An 18187-nucleotide genomic window follows, 5' to 3' on the forward strand; every position below is an offset into this window, starting at 1 on the left:
CCCACCCAAAGGATTTCTGAAGATGAACCTTTGTGTAAGAGAATATAATGCAAGCTGCTCTGAACACTAGTACATTTCAGAGAGACAGCCATTTTTCAAGAACCTTGGCACAACACATTGGGATGCCAGTAAATAGATTTTCTTTATCAAATTATATTGTTAATGTCAGATATAAATCTCTCAAATGATTTTCATAACAGCCCTTCCTCCAACAGCAGTTTTAAACTACAAGGACTACTGTATCTCTTAAAAGATGGCAGTAAAGGTTGATAAAGTGACCAGGTTTCATTGTCTTTAAGTGGGATTAGTCATTATTTGTGCTCATGACTCTGAGACACTAGTAGGTTTAGAAGGCAAAGCATTTCATTTAAAATGTGGTTTTAAATCGGGTGCGGCGCAGTAAGCATTTAAAATCAGTTCAATGAATTGGTTCTAGATTTATACCCAAACGTAATGATTAGTCGATTAGGGGCTCCCGAGTGGCGCATCCAATAAAGGCGCTCCATGTGGAGTGCAGGAAGTGCCCTATAGTCTGGACGTCGCAAGCTCGAGTCCAGGCTATTTCTTTGCCGACCAAGGACTGGAGCTTCCAGGGGGCGAGCGCCACCCGGGGGGAGGGAGGGTTAGGTTGGCCAGGGTGTTCTCGGCTCACCGCGCACCAGCGACCCCTGTAGACTGGCCGGGCGCCTGCGGGCTTGCCTGTAAGCTGCCCGAGAGCTGCGTTGTCCTCCGACGCTGTAGCTCTTGGGTGGCTGCATGGTGAGTCCGCAGTATGAAAAAAAGCGGTTGGCTGACGACACACGCTTCGGAGGACAGCGTGTGTTCGTCTTCGCCCTCCCGAGTCAGTGCAGGGGTGGTAGCGGTGAGCTGAGCCTAAAAATAATTGCCCATTTCTAATTGGGGAGAAAATAATAAAAAATAATTGGCAACGACAAAAAAAAAAAAAGAAATACAACTGGTGTACTAGCAAGCATTTTTCAAGAACTATGAAATATACTACATTGGTCGTGTCAAGTGTAACAAACTATACATCGGAGAAGCAAAACACCATTTAGCTGATCGCTTTGTGGAACACCTACGAAAAGTATAAGAATTAACACCTCTACATCTCCTGTGCCAGGCATTTCAACACAAATGATCACACTGCAGAAGACATCACAATTTGTGGGATAAATCACTGCTGTGGGACAAATGCAGTCAATAAGCAAAAATAACACAAATTCATTTTCTAAATTAGGCACTTTGGAACCTCGTCACCATCCTCCAGAACTTTTCTTTTGAAAGACAACTTGTTTATAGGACTGCTTTTCCATCCAGCTTGTAGTTCGAAAATTCCTTATATAATTGATTTTTATCTATCATTCCTATCAATTATTCTGATTTTTATGTACTTTTCTTTTGATTTTGCTCCTTTTGGTACACAGTTTTCCCTTTTCACATTTTAAATACACACACATTATATATATATATATATATATATATATATATATATATATATATATATATATATATATATATATATATATATTGTGAGACAGCAGGGAGGGGGTTAATTCCTCCCTCTAGGAAAACATGTGCGGAAGGCACATTTTTGGTTTGTTAATTGTTTTGGTTAATTGTTTTATTATTAATCATTACCTGCACCTGGCTACTATTGAAAATTGGAGCCAGGTGCAGGGTTTAAAAGGAGAGCAGTCAGTCTGCTCTGGGCGGCTGCTGAAGAGGGCAGACGCCCGACTGTGCTGGTGTGTGGGTACAGCCGTAATTTGAAAAAGAAAAAGGTAGAGTGAAGCCTTTGTTTTGTGTGTGCTATTCTGTTTGTTTTTTGTTACAGGTAAACAGCTTAGCTGTCCTGTTTTCAGTTTAGGTTCCTGTTTTGTTTTAGTTATTGCTCAAAGAAGAGCTAGGTGTTTGTTTTGTTTATTTTTGTTTTTGTGTTTATTAAAAATAGCGCAACCGCGCTTAAAAAAATCCATTGCTGTGTGTTGGGTCGGTGTTTTTAAAGGGGCAACGAACCGCGGTGGGGGCGATTTTATCACATATGGTGGCAGCGAGTGTGGGCGACCCTGGAGACCCAAGAATGGATTTTAGAGATTTAATAGAGAGGCTTAATAAGAACACCGTTGCTCAGGAGGAGCAGACAAGGAAGATGGAGAGGCAGAGACAGGAGCTGGGCGTGGCCCCGTTGATAATACAAGAGCGGGAGCCAACGGAACTGGAGCTGCTGCTACAAAAGTGGGAGCTGCCGTCCCGAGAGCCAGAGGGGGTGGAGCTGCCGTCCCGAGAGCCAGAGGGGGTGGAGCTGCCGTCCCGAGAGCCAGAGGGGGTGGAGCTGCCGTCCCGAGAGCCAGAGGGGGTGGAGCTGCCGTCCCGAGAGCCAGAGGGGGTGGAGCTACCGTCCCGAGAGCCAGAGGGGGTGGAGCTACCGTCCCGAAAGCCAGAGGGGGTGGAGCTGCTGTTACCAGAGCCCAGAGAGGAGGAGTCGCCTCTTCCAGAACCATCATTCATGCAAGGGAGTCCGGCGTTGCCAAGGGAGGTCCCCAGTCCCGTCATCGTGGACACCTGGCCGGAATGCCCAGACCTCCCTGCGCTGGACCTTGCTCCCAGGTCGCAGCACTGCCAGGCACAGTCGCTTACCTGGTCCCTTACTCCACTCCCCCTGGAATCCTAGACGTCGCTGCGCAAGAGGCAGACGTCGCTACGCAAAGGGCAGAGGTCACTAGCGTTCCCCCTGCTGATTGCTCCGCTCCCCTTGCATCGTGCTGCGCTCCACCTGGAATTCCAGAGGTCGCTGCGCAGGTCCACAGGCGCACGCCTCTGCCTGTCAGTCCTGGCTCCCGGTCACCGGTCCACGCTATGGTCGCCCTGGACAAGCCGTCTGGGTCCCTCCTCGCCGGTCCTGGGTCCCTCCCTGGAAACGCCGAAGGGACCAACCCACCCTCAAGCCCGCCCGTGGAAGAGGGCGAAAATTGACATTTGTGGACTTGAGGGTGGGTGGTCTTTTAAGGGTGGAGGGAGGTGGCCGTTGTATGGCCGGTGTCTTAAAGACATGGGGGGGGATGTGTGAGACAGCAGGGAGGGGGTTAATTCCTCCCTCTAGGAAAACATGTGCGGAAGGCACATTTTTGGTTTGTTAATTGTTTTGGTTAATTGTTTTATTATTAATCATTACCTGCACCTGGCTACTATTGAAAATTGGAGAGGTGCAGGGTTTAAAAGGAGAGCAGTCAGTCTGCTCTGGGCGGCTGCTGAAGAGGGCAGACGCCCGACTGTGCTGGTGTGTGGGTACAGCCGTAATTTGAAAAAGAAAAAGGTAGAGTGAAGCCTTTGTTTTGTGTGTGCTATTCTATTTGTTTTTTGTTACAGGTAAACAGCTTAGCTGTCCTGTTTTCAGTTTAGGTTCCTGTTTTAGTTATTGCTCAAAGAAGAGCTAGGTGTTTGTTTTGTTTATTTTTGTTTTTCTGTTTATTAAAAATAGCGCAACCGCGCTTAAAAAAATCCATTGCTGTGTGTTGGGTCGGTGTTTTTAAAGGGGCAACGAACCGCGGTGAGGGCGATTTTATCACAATATATATATATATATATATATATATATATATATATATATATATTTTCTGAGTATTTCTGACAACAACAATAAACATTTTTAAAGGCTTTGTATTTCATGAGTGCTTATCCACTTCCTCACAGAGGTAATGCTAGTGAAACAGTATGTTCTTACCTTTTCTCTGATCTCAAGAGCTCTCTTGCAGAGTGGCTCAGCCTCCTTGTACTTCCCTCTCTTGCCATACAGGACAGCCAGGTTGTTAAGTGTAGCAGCAACCTAAAAGTTCAATTGATTTTTTATTTTTTAATGTTGTAGTATACCATAGAGGTCTATTCAATTCAGTTTGTCGATGCTTACTTTACTAGACAATTAAACAAATCTCTGCTTCAGCACGACTAGCTCTCACTTCAATTCATCACCAAAGAGATTTTCTGTTTGCTATGGGCTGTATTGAATTACATTGTTCACAGCATACTGACCGCAGTGGTTTGAACCTTGATGTCTTTGTTACCCGAATTTAGCATTTAATCACTTTTTATATTCTAACATATACATGTACTGTACACCTGCATATTATATAGTTCAAGGCTATTTTAAACAGTACTCACAGCAGGATGATCTTTGCCTAGTGTTTTCTCTCGGATAGATAAAGCATCATTGAGTAGATGTGCAGCCTCTTTGTATTTGTTCTGATCCCTATTAAAAAAGAAGAAAGCACACCTAGGATTAAGCAACTGTAAGTTAAATGGTTACTACTGAATCATTCTAGGCATAACCATGACTTGGTGTTCAATAATAATTCACTAGTTTGTTCAGCAAGCATTTAATGCTTACTGTCTGAGTACACACGTCAGGCTTGCTGAGACCAAGTGGGTGGTAAAACACTAGCGAAGAAGTAATGCCACCCAAAGTGGGGTAGATGGTCTTTTATCTTCCACCCATCAAGATTTAAAGTGATTTAAGTGCAAACAACTGCTGGGACATTTGCGATTTCACCTAGTGTCGTTAATCTAACACCTAGAAAACAGTTTTAACAGCAATGATATGCAATGTAATTGATCCATTGTTTCAGAGCAGGGGAAAGCCAAGCATGAGGTTTGGGTGAAAGCTACGTATTTAAAAACAGTTCTACCTGTACACCAGTGCCAGTATGTTGAGCATGGTGGCCACGTCGGGGTGATCGTGTCCTGAAGTCTTCTCCAGATCCTCCAGGGCTTGCTTGCAGAGAGGCACGGCCACCTCGTAGCGGCCCTGGGAGGCGTACTGGATCACCAGGTTGTGCAGAGTGCGAAGGCGGGCTGGGATCTCGTAGCCGCCCTGCTGGGCTGCAGCCACCGCTGCACTGTTGTGTTGGTGTTGCACTGCAAGAGCAGGAGGAGGCAGGCAGGTTAAAACACGTCTCTCAAAACTAATGACTATTACAATTCGAGAAAGGTAACTCCTTTCTCATGTCTGCTCACTAAAAAGTTCAAGCATTAACAAGGATTTTTCTCTTAAGGAGAACTGTTTACTGTACTTGTTTTTGATGCCCTGTAGACTTTGATAGGTAGAGTCTAAATATCTACTTTAATTATTAGGTTTAGTCAGTCATCGGCCACTTGTTAAATATTAAACCGAGCACCAGTTTCATTTTTTTCCAATCAGTCAATATCCAATTTTTATATTTATATAAACTGATTATGCACCAAAGCAAGTTATTTTATAAGTGCTATAGATTTTTCTTTTTATTATAAAAAAGAATAAAAAATGTGTAAAGGTTTACAATTGATAAAATCGGCAGCTTTATCACATATTAGGAAGAAGAGGCTAATGACATGGATATACAACGTAACTGAAGCTGATTATCAAAATATCTTTTACTGTTTATGACATTTACCATTTATGTCTAATGATATAACTTTGACTTCGAAAAGCAACTTAAGATGTTCTTTACATGAATCATTTATACTGAAATACATAAAGAGCATGTTCATAAATTACACTTGGCAGTTATTAGCGTATACGCATGCAGTCGTTTTCAGATAGATTAGATGCTGCTGCACGTTGCAGCATACTGTTTAATGTGACTGCGACATGGCATTAGCATTAGCAGCAGCATTTCCTTATTTACCATTCAGCCCCAGGCAGAATTGCACTGAAGTGCCATTTGGTATGCAAATTTAGCACATTAGCCAACATAATGTTCTATTCAGCAAAAAAAAAAAAAAACAACAAAAGACTGAATACAAATCAAGACAGATGTACAAACTAGGAAAGAAAGCATGGCAATCCGTTATTACTTCCTTGGCCGTGCTCTTCCTCATCATTGGGGAAAAGATCATCTAGAGAATCCTTCGGAGGCTCTCCTTCTTTCTCCTCCTAGGAAACCAAATGCAATGGTCCAGTTTACATCAAATACCATTTTGCGCAGTGCAGAACAAATTAGGTATGAATAATTAATTAATAAAGCATTAAAAGGTATGCAAACCATGGTACATTACAATAATGGTGAGCTTTCAAGATATGTTTATCCATACAGACCTAGTATGCTACCATGCTTAAAGTAAGAGCCTGTTAACATCCAAATTAAATATTGATCCGCCCCCCTAAAAGAAAAATAAGTGTATAATATAGAAGCATACAAGAAATAGCCCCTTGTATTTAATTGTTCTGCTCACATATACAGTACTTGAAACTTAGCAGTAACAACAGCCTGGGATCACAGAGGCAGCTGCAGCTTCACAACCCTTCCCTCTTGTATACCCTGCATCTTAAAGAATTATTGTAAACAGACATTGACATTGCTTTAAAGATTTCGACAGCTGGGGCTACACAGTCCTCGTGCCCAAAAAGGTGACCATGAGAAGACAGTAAGTGACGTGGTCAACTGAGCACACAAAAGTGGCATTTATAAAACATTTAACCTTGCGTATCAGACATCCAGCTGAACCCATCCAAGTGTTACAGGGTATAGGTCTCTTACAATGATCCCCTATTATTGCCCAGCCTACTGTCTCACAGAAAACAGAAATCTCAGAACTCACAGTTTAGTCTAGGGGTTAGCGAATTATATGCTGTACTAAAATGAATAATATAAAACCAGAAGGGGTTAGATGAAAGCAAGGGTTAGATATAAAGGTCAGAGCTGTAAACACAATGACTGCCCATAGCTGTTGATCCCTTCTGAAATCAAGCAGGCTTTAAATAAGTAACTCTCTAGACCACCAGTAGGAATGCACAGCAGATTCAGAAACTTGACATTTACAGGAGTAAATCACATGAAGTCAAACAATGTTAAACTTTGGCGAATTATCATATACTCTGGCTACTACAGCCCCCAGCACAAGCTTTGCCACAAGTCCTCTATAAATGCGTTTTAAAAGGACAATACTGTAATTCTCACATAACACATTTAAAAATGTCTTTATACACCATTTAAATATTTGCCTTTTTTAACATTATCACACTTGTCTTTCACCTTGAGACACCTAACCAAACGTCAAAGTCAATCTAATTTAGCGGCTAATCCACACTGTTTTGAATATTAATTTTTAACAAATTTCTATATTCTAAGAATAAGCCATCAGGTTAGCTTCGCTCAGCATTTGTGAAGGTTATAAAGCTGGTCTGGGGGATAAACATGCTGAAGTGCTGACCGTGGGAGAGACGTCCTCGTCGTATTTCTTGAGCTGGTTCATGAACTCCAGGTGCTTCTTCTCCTCCTCCAGCTGGGCAACGCTCTGCTCGCTCTTCTGCAGTTTTTGCTGGGTGTTGGCCAGCTCGTCCCGCAGCCACTGGTTCTCCTGGCACAGTCGTCGTACCTGGGCACGCAGCTTTTGTTTCTCCGACTCCACCGCATTCAAGTGGTTCGACAGGGCCATCATCACCTGCAACAGCAGGAAGCACTCATTAGAAATTACACTCTGATTGTTCTCTTGGGTAAGAACTCCGTATTCCTGCATGCTAAAACATTCTATTTGTGAAGTATAGAATACCCATTGGCCAAAACAACCTTGGTTTTACAAAAGGGATCCATATTCATATACTTCATTTTAACACTGGCAGTTCCCAATACGGTTCTCAAACCATAGCAACTGTATTCTTAAAAAAACAATTTACAAAACAAGGCAGTCTGCACACTCCAGCATGCATCTAATAAACATCTGTATCTGAATTTGTTTACACTGATCAATGTTTAGGCTAGACAGCCATCCACAGGACAAAGGATAATTTTTGTTTTTGTTTTATTGTGTCTTTGTTATATAATTGACATTAGACTTCCAGGAATAATATTGAGACGGATTTCACTAACAAATTACACCAACAGTTTATCTTTAAGTTTATTCAAACAGAGGACATATGTAAATACATATTTTAAATATAATATATCAGTGCAGAATCAAGTGTATGGGAATGTGTGGGTATTCAAAGTAAATAACTAATGAAAAATATAAAAATGTGTAAATCCAGACAGATTGCCATGGAACTGGAAACTATGTTGCCTTTCTGAAAGGAGAATCCACCCACTAATCACATACGTAATCAAACCGTTTCTTTAAACAGCCCTCTCGTCTATGCCTCTGTTTTTTTTGTTTTGTTTTGTTTGGTCCCCCTCCTCCCTTGCCTCCACCTTGCAGTGTGCCTTGTCTAGGGGGAAGATGTCCCAGAGTGCCACTTGTCCTGCCTGCTGGCATTAGTTATCATTCAATCAATATACATTACATCATAGTTCGGCCAGCATATAGGGGTGGCTATCGAGCTCCAATGGACAAGGCCACGGGCCAAATTATATTATGTTTCATTATGGGCATGGTCATTTGTCAAATGCAATAAAGAATTGTTCATTTCAAATCTTGTGGATGTCTCCTTTCTGAAACAGCCAGTAATATATCAATGATGAGACACTAAGCAGCCTGCAGACATTTTTATTGTTACCAAGTTTGATTTGAAAACTATATTAAAAAGAAGGGGTATTTCTGGCAAGATTTTGGCTTATAAATATGCTATTTGTTATAGGTACCTTATTCAACAAAACAAAGCACAAATCACAAATCATATACTACTAAAAGCAATAATATCAGTAAAGACCACCATAAAAATGAAATATGATGTTTTTAATATGATGAGGCTATACCAATGAGCAGCATTTGAAATATCTAAACTATCTTTGGAATAATAAAAGGTCTTGTTAATTTTCAAAGTGAAGGACTCCAATCTACCTGAGCTTCTCCAAGCCCGAGCTCAATCATCTCCACAGACTTGCGCAGCAGGCTGGACTTCTCGTGGACCAGATTGGCCTCCTCATCTTTCTTCAGGCACTTGATAGTCTCCAGGAGGCTGTGGAGGATGGAGTTGTGTTCATTTTTCAAGGCCTCCAGTCCCTGGATCACCACCTTGGTGTTGGAGATGATCTCCTCCTGGGTTAGTTTCTCTAGTTTCTCTTCTCTTGGGTAAACCATTGCGGACATCTCCTTTTCAGACAACTGGTGGGGAAAACACATGTGATGGTTAGAAGCGGAACACACACAGAATCCAGATTCTCCAAATTGTGTTGAAGGAAAGAAACATCAATTAAAGTTCTGAAACGGATAACAAACAATTTGCTGTCAGACAGCTTGCTCCCAAAATGTTGTGGTGGTTGTTGTTTTTATTGAGTTGTTTATTTTTGGTTTGGTAACTTCACTGAGTTTTTGAAAAATGTGCTAATGACGATTGAGAGTAAAAAGAGCATGAAGAATCTAGCACAGTCTTTTACCGAAATGAAGATGGTGGTGTAAGTCCATCATTAGGACTGGAATCCCGTCTCCCATAACTTCCCATGAAGGCATTCTAATTAATTAATTCATTAATTATTATGTATTATGTATTATTTATTTATTATTAATTTCTTAGCAGGTCGCCCTTATCCAGGGCAACTTACAGTTGTTACAAAATATCACAGTATGAAGTATCACATTACAAAATATCACATTGTAAAGTATCACATTACAGATAAGAGCAGTTGCAAAGTATAATAAAATTAGTAGCAAAAGATCAAATTCAAATAAGATAAAAAAAAATAGAGAATACAGTACATAATGACATGTAAGAGCGGGTTTGACTAAGAGCAGTTAACTTATATGAAAACTATTTGCTTATACGAGTAAAGTCCAGTATGAGCAAGTACGATGAATGGATGAGAATGATTTCAAATAACAGCAATTACAAAAAACGTGAATACGGATACCTACAAGAGTAAAGTCAAATACAAGATACATGAAGTAGTTATAATTAAGAGCAGTAGTAGAATAGAGCACGGTATGGAACAGCTCAGTGCAAATATAAGTTGACTTTCTGCAGATCCAACTCTTTTGTGCCTTTTACTTTTAGAAACAGCAGTCAGTTGTTTGGTTTTGCAAAAGAAGTGTATACACAGACAGCATCTATTCCTCAAAGCAGGCGAGTTTCAGAAGGATTAGGCAGGGATATAAAAAAAAAAAAAAAAAAAGCACCAGACTGTCACATGATTACCTACGCCTGGCTACAGTATGAAAGTTAAAATGTTGACCAAAGGTCAGTGAAGCAAGCCATACCAAACGTGAAAAAAAAAAAAAAAAATTCCAGTCAGTTTATTTATTTATATATAATAAAATTAACAAATAACTTTTTACTCAAAAATAAATAAATAAATAAATAAATAAATAAATAATCAATTCTGTTTAGGGAGTCCAAAAACGAATCAGCATTGCACAAGCAAGGCATGTTGTCAGACAGAGCTTTAAGCATATCTGAGCATAACTACAGTAGATCATCAGTCAAGAGGAATTTGAGGTTTTAAGTCCTTGTACACATACTGTCTAAATGTTTACTGGCGTACACACTTCAGTAACAAAGGGAAATGGCAGGCCTTAGTAGTTCATGCTAGATTAGTTGAAAGCACATGTTTGTTACCGCACAGCAATTCCATGCTGTACAGGGTTAAATCTAACCGGAAAACATTAGTTAGGGCTGTGCAGACAGTTCTGGCTGCAAGGTAGATGGGTCTCTTATACCACAATGAAACAGCTTGTGGCATAACCAGTTGTGGTGACCACTGTCTGGTCACCACAACTGGCGGTCCTAAGCTTCTCACGTCTACTACAGATACTGTCCGGCCAGGCCAGCTGCTCTCATATCCACTCATCGTACTGTATGCACCTTGAAAACGTTTAGAAATAAATAATAATGATTCTGGATATATTTTTGTTCCCCAGTTTTGCCCTGGTGCATCATTCATTTGTAACAAACTGACCTCAAAAGCTTCTCTTGAATAAGAGCTCTCACCTCAGACAAGGACTGAGACCAGAAGAACTCAATTGCACACATGCCATAAACAGTTTGTAGTAAGAAAAATACCTTTGTACATGATCCAGGGCTCCAGCATTATAATCTAAATAATCTACTGTTATTGTGTTTTATAAAAAAACACACTCCATCTTACAGCCATTGTTTTTTAGCATTCTGCATTAACTGGCAAGTGCTTTTATTCTAAGTTGCTGGCGAACATGCACACACTTAAAACCTGTTGCAGCACTGTGCTCCTGCTGAGAAATACTGATAAATCTGCCAAAAACACAGAAAGGAATTACACACAGCAAGAGACTAAGATGCTTATTTAAAGCAGAACAGTTAATGACTGTTTTTTGGTTGTTAAATCAGACATTAAACATTTTGTCATATAAAAAATTACTAGATTTAACAAACAATAGAGTTACTATTTCAGTATAGTCACAATTTCACTTCATCTTTACCTCAAAAACATGTTGTTACTTATTAAATAAATGAGTAATCTAAAATCTGCATTTCACTAATGTAAAAACATAAACCATGTAAACAAAAAGACAGGTTATTGCACTGGAGGTAACCATAAATAAAAACACTTTAAATAACATGAAATGTAGTGTGAAGGGCCTATTTTAAAGCAGTGCTTTGATTTACAGTATTTCATACAGCACACAAACATGGTTATCCCCAAACTGAAGTTGCATTTATTTCTGGGGTATTGTGTTTTGCTCAATACTGTATATTGTGCACTCATGGTGAGGAGAATTTAGAAGGTATACACATTCTTATGTCCTTGCTAGTTGTTAGATTGAGCTTGAGCTCAAGTAGTTTCATTTTAATAACCACAGTTCTTAAGATTATGATGTATGTGGCTGCTCAGAAATGTTTTACATACAAATTAGAAACTTACAATGGACATTTAGCTGCAAGTGGGCCTATCGATTTAGTTTGTTTATTTATTTATTTATTTATTTTTTAAAGCAAACAATTTCTTACCTCTGTTCAAATTAAATCCTGCCTTCAGTCGCTAGCTTGTTTATTTAAGAACTTTCACCTGAAATCTGTCAAAAACAGTAGTTAGACTACATGTCAGGATCTTCCACAGAACGCAGGTTTAGCTCTCCAAGATCTGCTTCAGTATCTAGTACCTGCCTGTCATGTGACATGATGAAACCTCCGGGTTAATCAGTCAGCGTAAATAAAAACCAGGAAACCAAAGCTGCCGATCAGGTTTGCCGTGTCACAGTAACAGTGATCAGGCCACCGCCCACATCTGTTCTGCTACTATTGTTTTTCACCTTGTTTTTGTTTAATTTATTTATTTTTTGCTAAGTAACCCTGCACCTGAAATTCATCTGGACAACAGTTTGGGTATTTAATGGAATTTGGTGGCAAAGAGTCAAGAAATTCAAAAGTGTGCCTTAAACTAGTAAACAGGTTCCTTTTTTTTATTCTTCAGGTAGCTACAGTAGTCAAAAAGCTCATTGTATATTCTAGAAATTGGGGTTGACTTATTTTTTTAGCCAGACACTTCTCTGACCAACACTAGAACAGAAAGAAAGACAAGGCACCGTACACATGTGCCAAGTAGATAAGTTGGCTAAGTGTTCAAGGTCAATTTACATGAAACTAGTTGTAACTGACATGTGCTCTTGATTTGAGCATCTTGGGATGATACACCGCCAAGGCAGGAGTAGGTAGTTGTCATAACATTTGTATAAAAAAGTTGCTATGCATATTATTTGTTTATTTAGCATACGCCTTTATCCAAGGCGACTTACAGAGACTAGGGTGTGTGAACTATGCATCAGCTGCATAGTCACTTACAATTACGTCTGACCCGAAAGACGGAGCACAAGGAGGTTAAGTGACTTGTTCAGGGAAACACAATGAGTCAGTGGCTGAGGTGGGATTTGAACTGGGGACCTCCTGGTTACAAGCCCCTTTCTTTAACCACTGGACCACACAGCCTCCACAGCCTCCTATAGCCTCCTATTTCTAACATCTCACCTAAGTATGGCCAAGAGAAGATATTTTAAACTAGACAGTTTAATTAATTGATGTTGTTAACTACAGGCTAAAAGATTGCTAGGATCAGTACAAACAGAATCTCAAGCTCTCTGAAGAATATGCTTGTATAGCCAATGTAGTTTCTGAAAAGCACAATACATGACTAATGATTTAAATAAGAGACGTTCTATTTATTATTCATATATGAGCGCCTCCATTATATTCACAATACCACAGTCTCCTGGCAAAAACAAAATGCTTACTTAGAGATAGTATCTACTGCAGTTATATTGATCAAGTTGAAAATGCCAAGTGATGGTCCGTGGCCAGGACACAGCAAGACCAGTTACGTGACAATGTACTTTATAAAGGAAAATGTGTGAGATGTACTGTTTCTAAATAGAGATGTATACATTTTACATGACCCTTAAAGCGAACTTGCTGACATCTAGAAGGCAATAATAACAATAATACATTTTATTTATATAGCGCTTTTCATTTAAAAATCACAAAGCACTTCACAAAGCAGCATAAAAACAGACATTTCAATAGACAAACAGTAAGAACAACAAATCATTTACAGAAAGCCAGTCAAATTTTTTAAGATTAGATTTAAAAACATCAACTGAGTCACAATTTTTCAAATAGCCCGGCAGAGCATTCCATAGGCGTGGGGCTAAAGAGCATAAAGCCTGATCACCCACAGTGCGCAGACGAGTCCTAGGCACAGACAAAAGAACATTGTTACCAGATCTCAATTTTCATTTAGGCATGTGGTACTGAAGGAGATCCCTAAGACAGGCAGGGCCTTGAGAATGTTAGGATTTATAAGTTCGTAATAAAACCTTAAAATCAATCCTATATTTGACTGGCAGCCAGTGGAGAGGAGCAAGGACAGGAGATACAGTATATGCTCATGTTTCTTGGTCTTAGTGATAATACGGGCAGCACTATTTTGAACATATTGTAACCTGTTGATAACCTTAGAGGAGATACATACGAAAAGAGCATCACAGTAACCCAACCTTGATGAAATAAAGGCATGTGTAAGCTTTCCTGCATCAGTCACATATAATGAGGATCTAAGACTAGCAATGTTCCTAAGGTGGAAGAAAGACATTTTGCAGGCAACCAAGTATTTATGTTGGCTAGACAATTATTCAATAGAGAGACAGCCACAGCAATACCTGGTGTAGTTTTCAAATAAAGTTGACTGTCATCTGCATAGCAATGGAATTGAATACCATTTCGGCTGATTGTTTGACCAAGAGGGAGTAAATAAATACCAAATAAAACTGGACCCAAAACAGAGCCCTGTGGGACAGCAGTTTTCAATGGGCAAACATGATTAAAAAAAACACAAAGCAAATACAGTATTCAAGGGATAAAGAGAAATTCAATACAATGTAGGGGCACTTAAATAATGTATTTTTGTATTCGTTTTAGAAAATCAGTTCAGTATATCTGTCCTGTGAAGTCTTATAACAACCTGGATTAATGACAGCCCCTTGTATGTATTCTATCCAGTTTGGATGTGGATGTATTACCGACTAATTCAGTGATGTCTGATCCATTTAATGTCTGGTAATAACCACCTATGTTAAGGTATTATATTAGCCTAAACCATATACAGTTTGTAATTTAAATATTGGATTGTCATCTTATGAGGGCTGAAAATACTTCCAGTGAGAGCAGAAACAGCAGTGGATGCTAATTATTTATAATCCTTTGATGGTGTGCCAGCACTGTAGGGAAAAAAAATTCATTGACTTCAGCATTTTCACGTACACATGAATAAATCTGCAGAGGGGAGTCATTTTACTGCAGCAATGTGCATTTAGGAAGCAAAGCAGAAAAGAAAGCCATTATGCCCTGACTAATCACAACCATACAGTATGCGGTTAATGACTGGGAAAGGTACTGCATACACCAACAATTATGTCACTCAAAATTCTGAATAATTATATATATATATATATATATATATATATATATATATATATATATATATATATATATATATATATATATATATATAATAGATGGGCTTCAGTGAGTTACAGGAAAATAATTTAATCTAGGGTTCCTATGACGTCATAAAATATGAAGACAGAAGGTCGAGTAATTTCAGAGAAACCTGAAATGCGTTACCATGGCTGGTAGCGTCACATGACCATCTTTATTTCGTTTCTATTTTGTATTAATAAATCCTGCGCGTCTGTGCCGGCGTTTCAACTCCACCCTCCAATGTCTCTGTACTTTGTAAACAGCGGCGATCCACGCACGTGACGTAAGACCCGGTCACATTTGGTGTCGGAAGGGGATTCCGCTGCATCGTGCCAAAGCAAGGCTAGATCGCTACAGAGAGACATGGAGGAGCAAACCTCTGAAATTTTTTGGGGGGGACACGGGCAGACCGCAGGTAACCCTGAGGGGCTGCTGAAGGAGATGGATGGAGCCAACGGATGGAGCCGAACGTCAGAGAGGCCGAGGGAGGTCCATCCCCGAGAGCTGCAGAAGGAGGAGTTCCGGTCCTGGAACCTGGCGAGGGAGGAGCTGGAGAGACTGCCTGCCCGGAAGCCAGCGGGAGGAACTGTCTGCCGAGCGTCAGCGAAGGAGGACCTGTCATTCGTGGGAGATCGTCTCAGAAGGAGGATGGGCAATCCTCCGGAGAGGAGCCCCGTGAAGGGACACTGGGTTTAGGGGGTAAGCGGGGTTGAATGGGTGCCCCCTCATAGAAGCCCAGGGGTCATCATAATTGTTGGTGAATAGTTGTAAATTAATTAGTAAATGTTAGTTGATTATTGTTAAATGATTTATTGTATGAATGATAGTTATTGGTAATGTGAAATGATCATTGTAGTGATGTTAGTAATAATTAGTAATTATAGGAATGATAAAGTATAAGGTTAAATGATAATGGTGAATGATAATAGTAAATTAGTGATGTGTATGGTGATAATAGTAATAAAGGGTAAATGATGATTATGGGTTAATATTTATGGTGATGGGAATATTGATAAATGATAATGATGGTAAATAATAGTGAATTATAAAGTAGTTATAATTGTGATGATTAACATTGGAGCCAGTTAGCTGTCTGGTGGCTGGTTGAGGCTGGCTGGGCTCTAATGTTCCCTCCCACCCACCCATATATGTTTAGAATAGTAATTAAAAAAAAATAAAAAAAATTGGGGGGATGGGGAGTAGATATAAAGAGTAATTTTTGTTTTTGTTTAGACTGGGTGTTTAGACTGTGGGTTTTGTAAGATGTCTATTAGTGTAAATTGTAATTTAATTATAGTAATATTAAAGGAGGGAGGTATGTAGCAGGGCGATTGCCCTGCAGGTGTGTATTTAGTGTTGATATCATTTGTATGGGGAAATGGGTTTATTGTGTGTCGTTTTGGAGTTGATTTGTTTAATTACATTATTGTTTACAGACGGGCGCTCGATTGAGACTTGCTGCCTGCTAGGCTTGGTTGAGGGGAAGGGCAGCAAGTGATTGGCTGTGCTGGTCCTCAATCAGCAGGTGGGTGGTTCTTGACCGAGTGTCCGTCGGTTTAAAAACATCCGTGGGAGATGGCTCGGGGTGACTGCAACGCCATGCCAGAGGGGAGCAGCGTATACTCGGGAGGAGAGGGTCCGCGCTGCAGGAACGACCGCTACGCAACTTCACAAGCGGTGCTTGTGAAGGCAATGCCTAGCCAAGGCCGTATGAAGCAGCAGGAGTCGTTGTATGAATACCGGCTCATGAGTAGGTTAGTTTAGGGGATAGGGATCCCATGTGATGTATAGCGAGGGTTACGTAGTGTAGCCGGTTCCTGGAGCGGGACGCCTCGTTTATAAGGCTAGCGCTCGCCCTCTGGGGCACCTTTTATTTGTAGTTTTTGTACTGTGTTTTATTTTGCCTTTTGTACAGCTTGCTGTATGTGTCCTCTGTGCATTACCATGGCTGGTAGCGTCACATGACCATCTTTATTTCGTTTCTATTTTGTATTAATAAATCCTGCGCGTCTGTGCCGGCGTTTCAACTCCACCCCCCAATGTCTCTCTGTACTTTGTAAACAGCAGCTATCCACGCACGTGACGTAAGACCCTGTCACAGCCTGCGAGGCGTATCAACTTCAACCTCCGTCTCGATCTCCTGCCTGTCACTCAGCAGCAAATACACACAACCACACGGCAGACAGCTACCTTAAAACTTAAAGAAAATCATGCTGCAGCTGTTCATACAAAACTTTCAAAAGGGAGAAAAAGTTGCAATTACCACAGACTCGTGGACCCCATTCCCCAAGCTTCCCATATAGGTGGAAGGCTTTTTTCACTTGAAATTGTTCTGTAAGCTTTTGGACCGAACGGCCGTTTATGTTTAGTGCAGTTTTTATTTGTATTTTGGAACTACAGCACTAAAGTAAAGGACCCGAGACACACTTCAAACAGGTAGGCCAGGCATCTCTTATTACAATTTAATGTAAAGTTGTGTGGATACGTGAATTTTAATAATATGTTATTTAGTAATACTTGACCATATACAATTAACTGCACAAGAAGGCAAACATTATATTAATTACTTAATATATTACTTGATTGTGTGTTGATGTGGCATTTAAAATAGGACTTGTGGCAATGTTTGGGAGGTTTATATACGCTAGTACAGTATGTAGAGGAGAGTGGCGTTTGATTCGAGAACTCGGAAATTGTAATGCTCGAGTGTGTTGTAAAGTACTCGTCTCGAGCAACAATAGATCTCAAAAATCCCACCTCTACTATCAAAGACCGCAAACTTCAGTCATAGCGCGCTTTAAAATTTGAAAATATTGTGCTATTTTATCCCTGGTAATTACCTTTTCCAGAAGTATTTCAATTGTAAGCACAACTCGCTTTCGCGCTGTACAGTGGGTGATGATCGTCTCTTTTTAAAATGTTTTTTTAAACCATATAAATTTTGGGCGAAGTTACTTTAACAAAAAAAAAAAAAACCTACAAAAAAACATAATGGGTTCCTGTTTTTTTGTTGTTAAATGAACCTTTAAGAAACACACTATTCTAAAAACATTATACTATCCGAAAATGTGTCAATATGTACATAGTTATATCTTCACTAGCAACTTTAGCTGACATTGCAAAGAGTTTATACGTTTATAAAAATTTACCAAAAACACATCCCTAATAAATAGTGCTTAGAATTCTAGTCCTTTAATACTGTTGGATGTGAAATGTATACAAATAAAATCTAGCAGTGTTATTGTATGAACTTGTTACCTTCTACATAGCTCTCAGATGTCTGATTAACAGTGGCGTCCCTGATTTTTGCTTGTACAATTCTCACTTTTCTTTTCCCCTAAT

The 18187-nt window shown here is 39.9% G+C and overlaps 1 protein-coding gene across 12 annotated transcripts in view; it reads right to left on the reverse strand.

Annotated features, from left to right (window-relative positions):
• Positions 1–18187, reverse strand: part of klc1b (kinesin light chain 1b) — a 68771-nt gene that overhangs the window by 34334 nt on the left and 16250 nt on the right. For 11 of the 12 annotated variants that reach the window (XM_059024918.1, XM_059024915.1, XM_059024910.1 and 8 more), the window contains 6 exons: positions 8746–9009; positions 7183–7413; positions 5827–5905; positions 4680–4908; positions 4156–4243; positions 3722–3823 (listed from right to left, as the gene is read on the reverse strand). In XM_059024918.1, coding sequence (XP_058880901.1) covers positions 3722–3823; positions 4156–4243; positions 4680–4908; positions 5827–5905; positions 7183–7413; positions 8746–8994 — 978 coding nt within the window. In that variant the 5' untranslated portion in view covers positions 8995–9009. Of the gene's footprint in view, positions 1–3721; positions 3824–4155; positions 4244–4679; positions 4909–5826; positions 5906–7182; positions 7414–8745; positions 9010–11824; positions 11982–18187 lie in introns of those variants that run through there. The other variant, XM_059024913.1, reaches the window with a different exon arrangement.

The sequence above is a fragment of the Acipenser ruthenus genome, chromosome 6 (genome assembly GCF_902713425.1).
Source record: "Acipenser ruthenus chromosome 6, fAciRut3.2 maternal haplotype, whole genome shotgun sequence".
NCBI lineage: Eukaryota > Metazoa > Chordata > Actinopteri > Acipenseriformes > Acipenseridae > Acipenser > Acipenser ruthenus.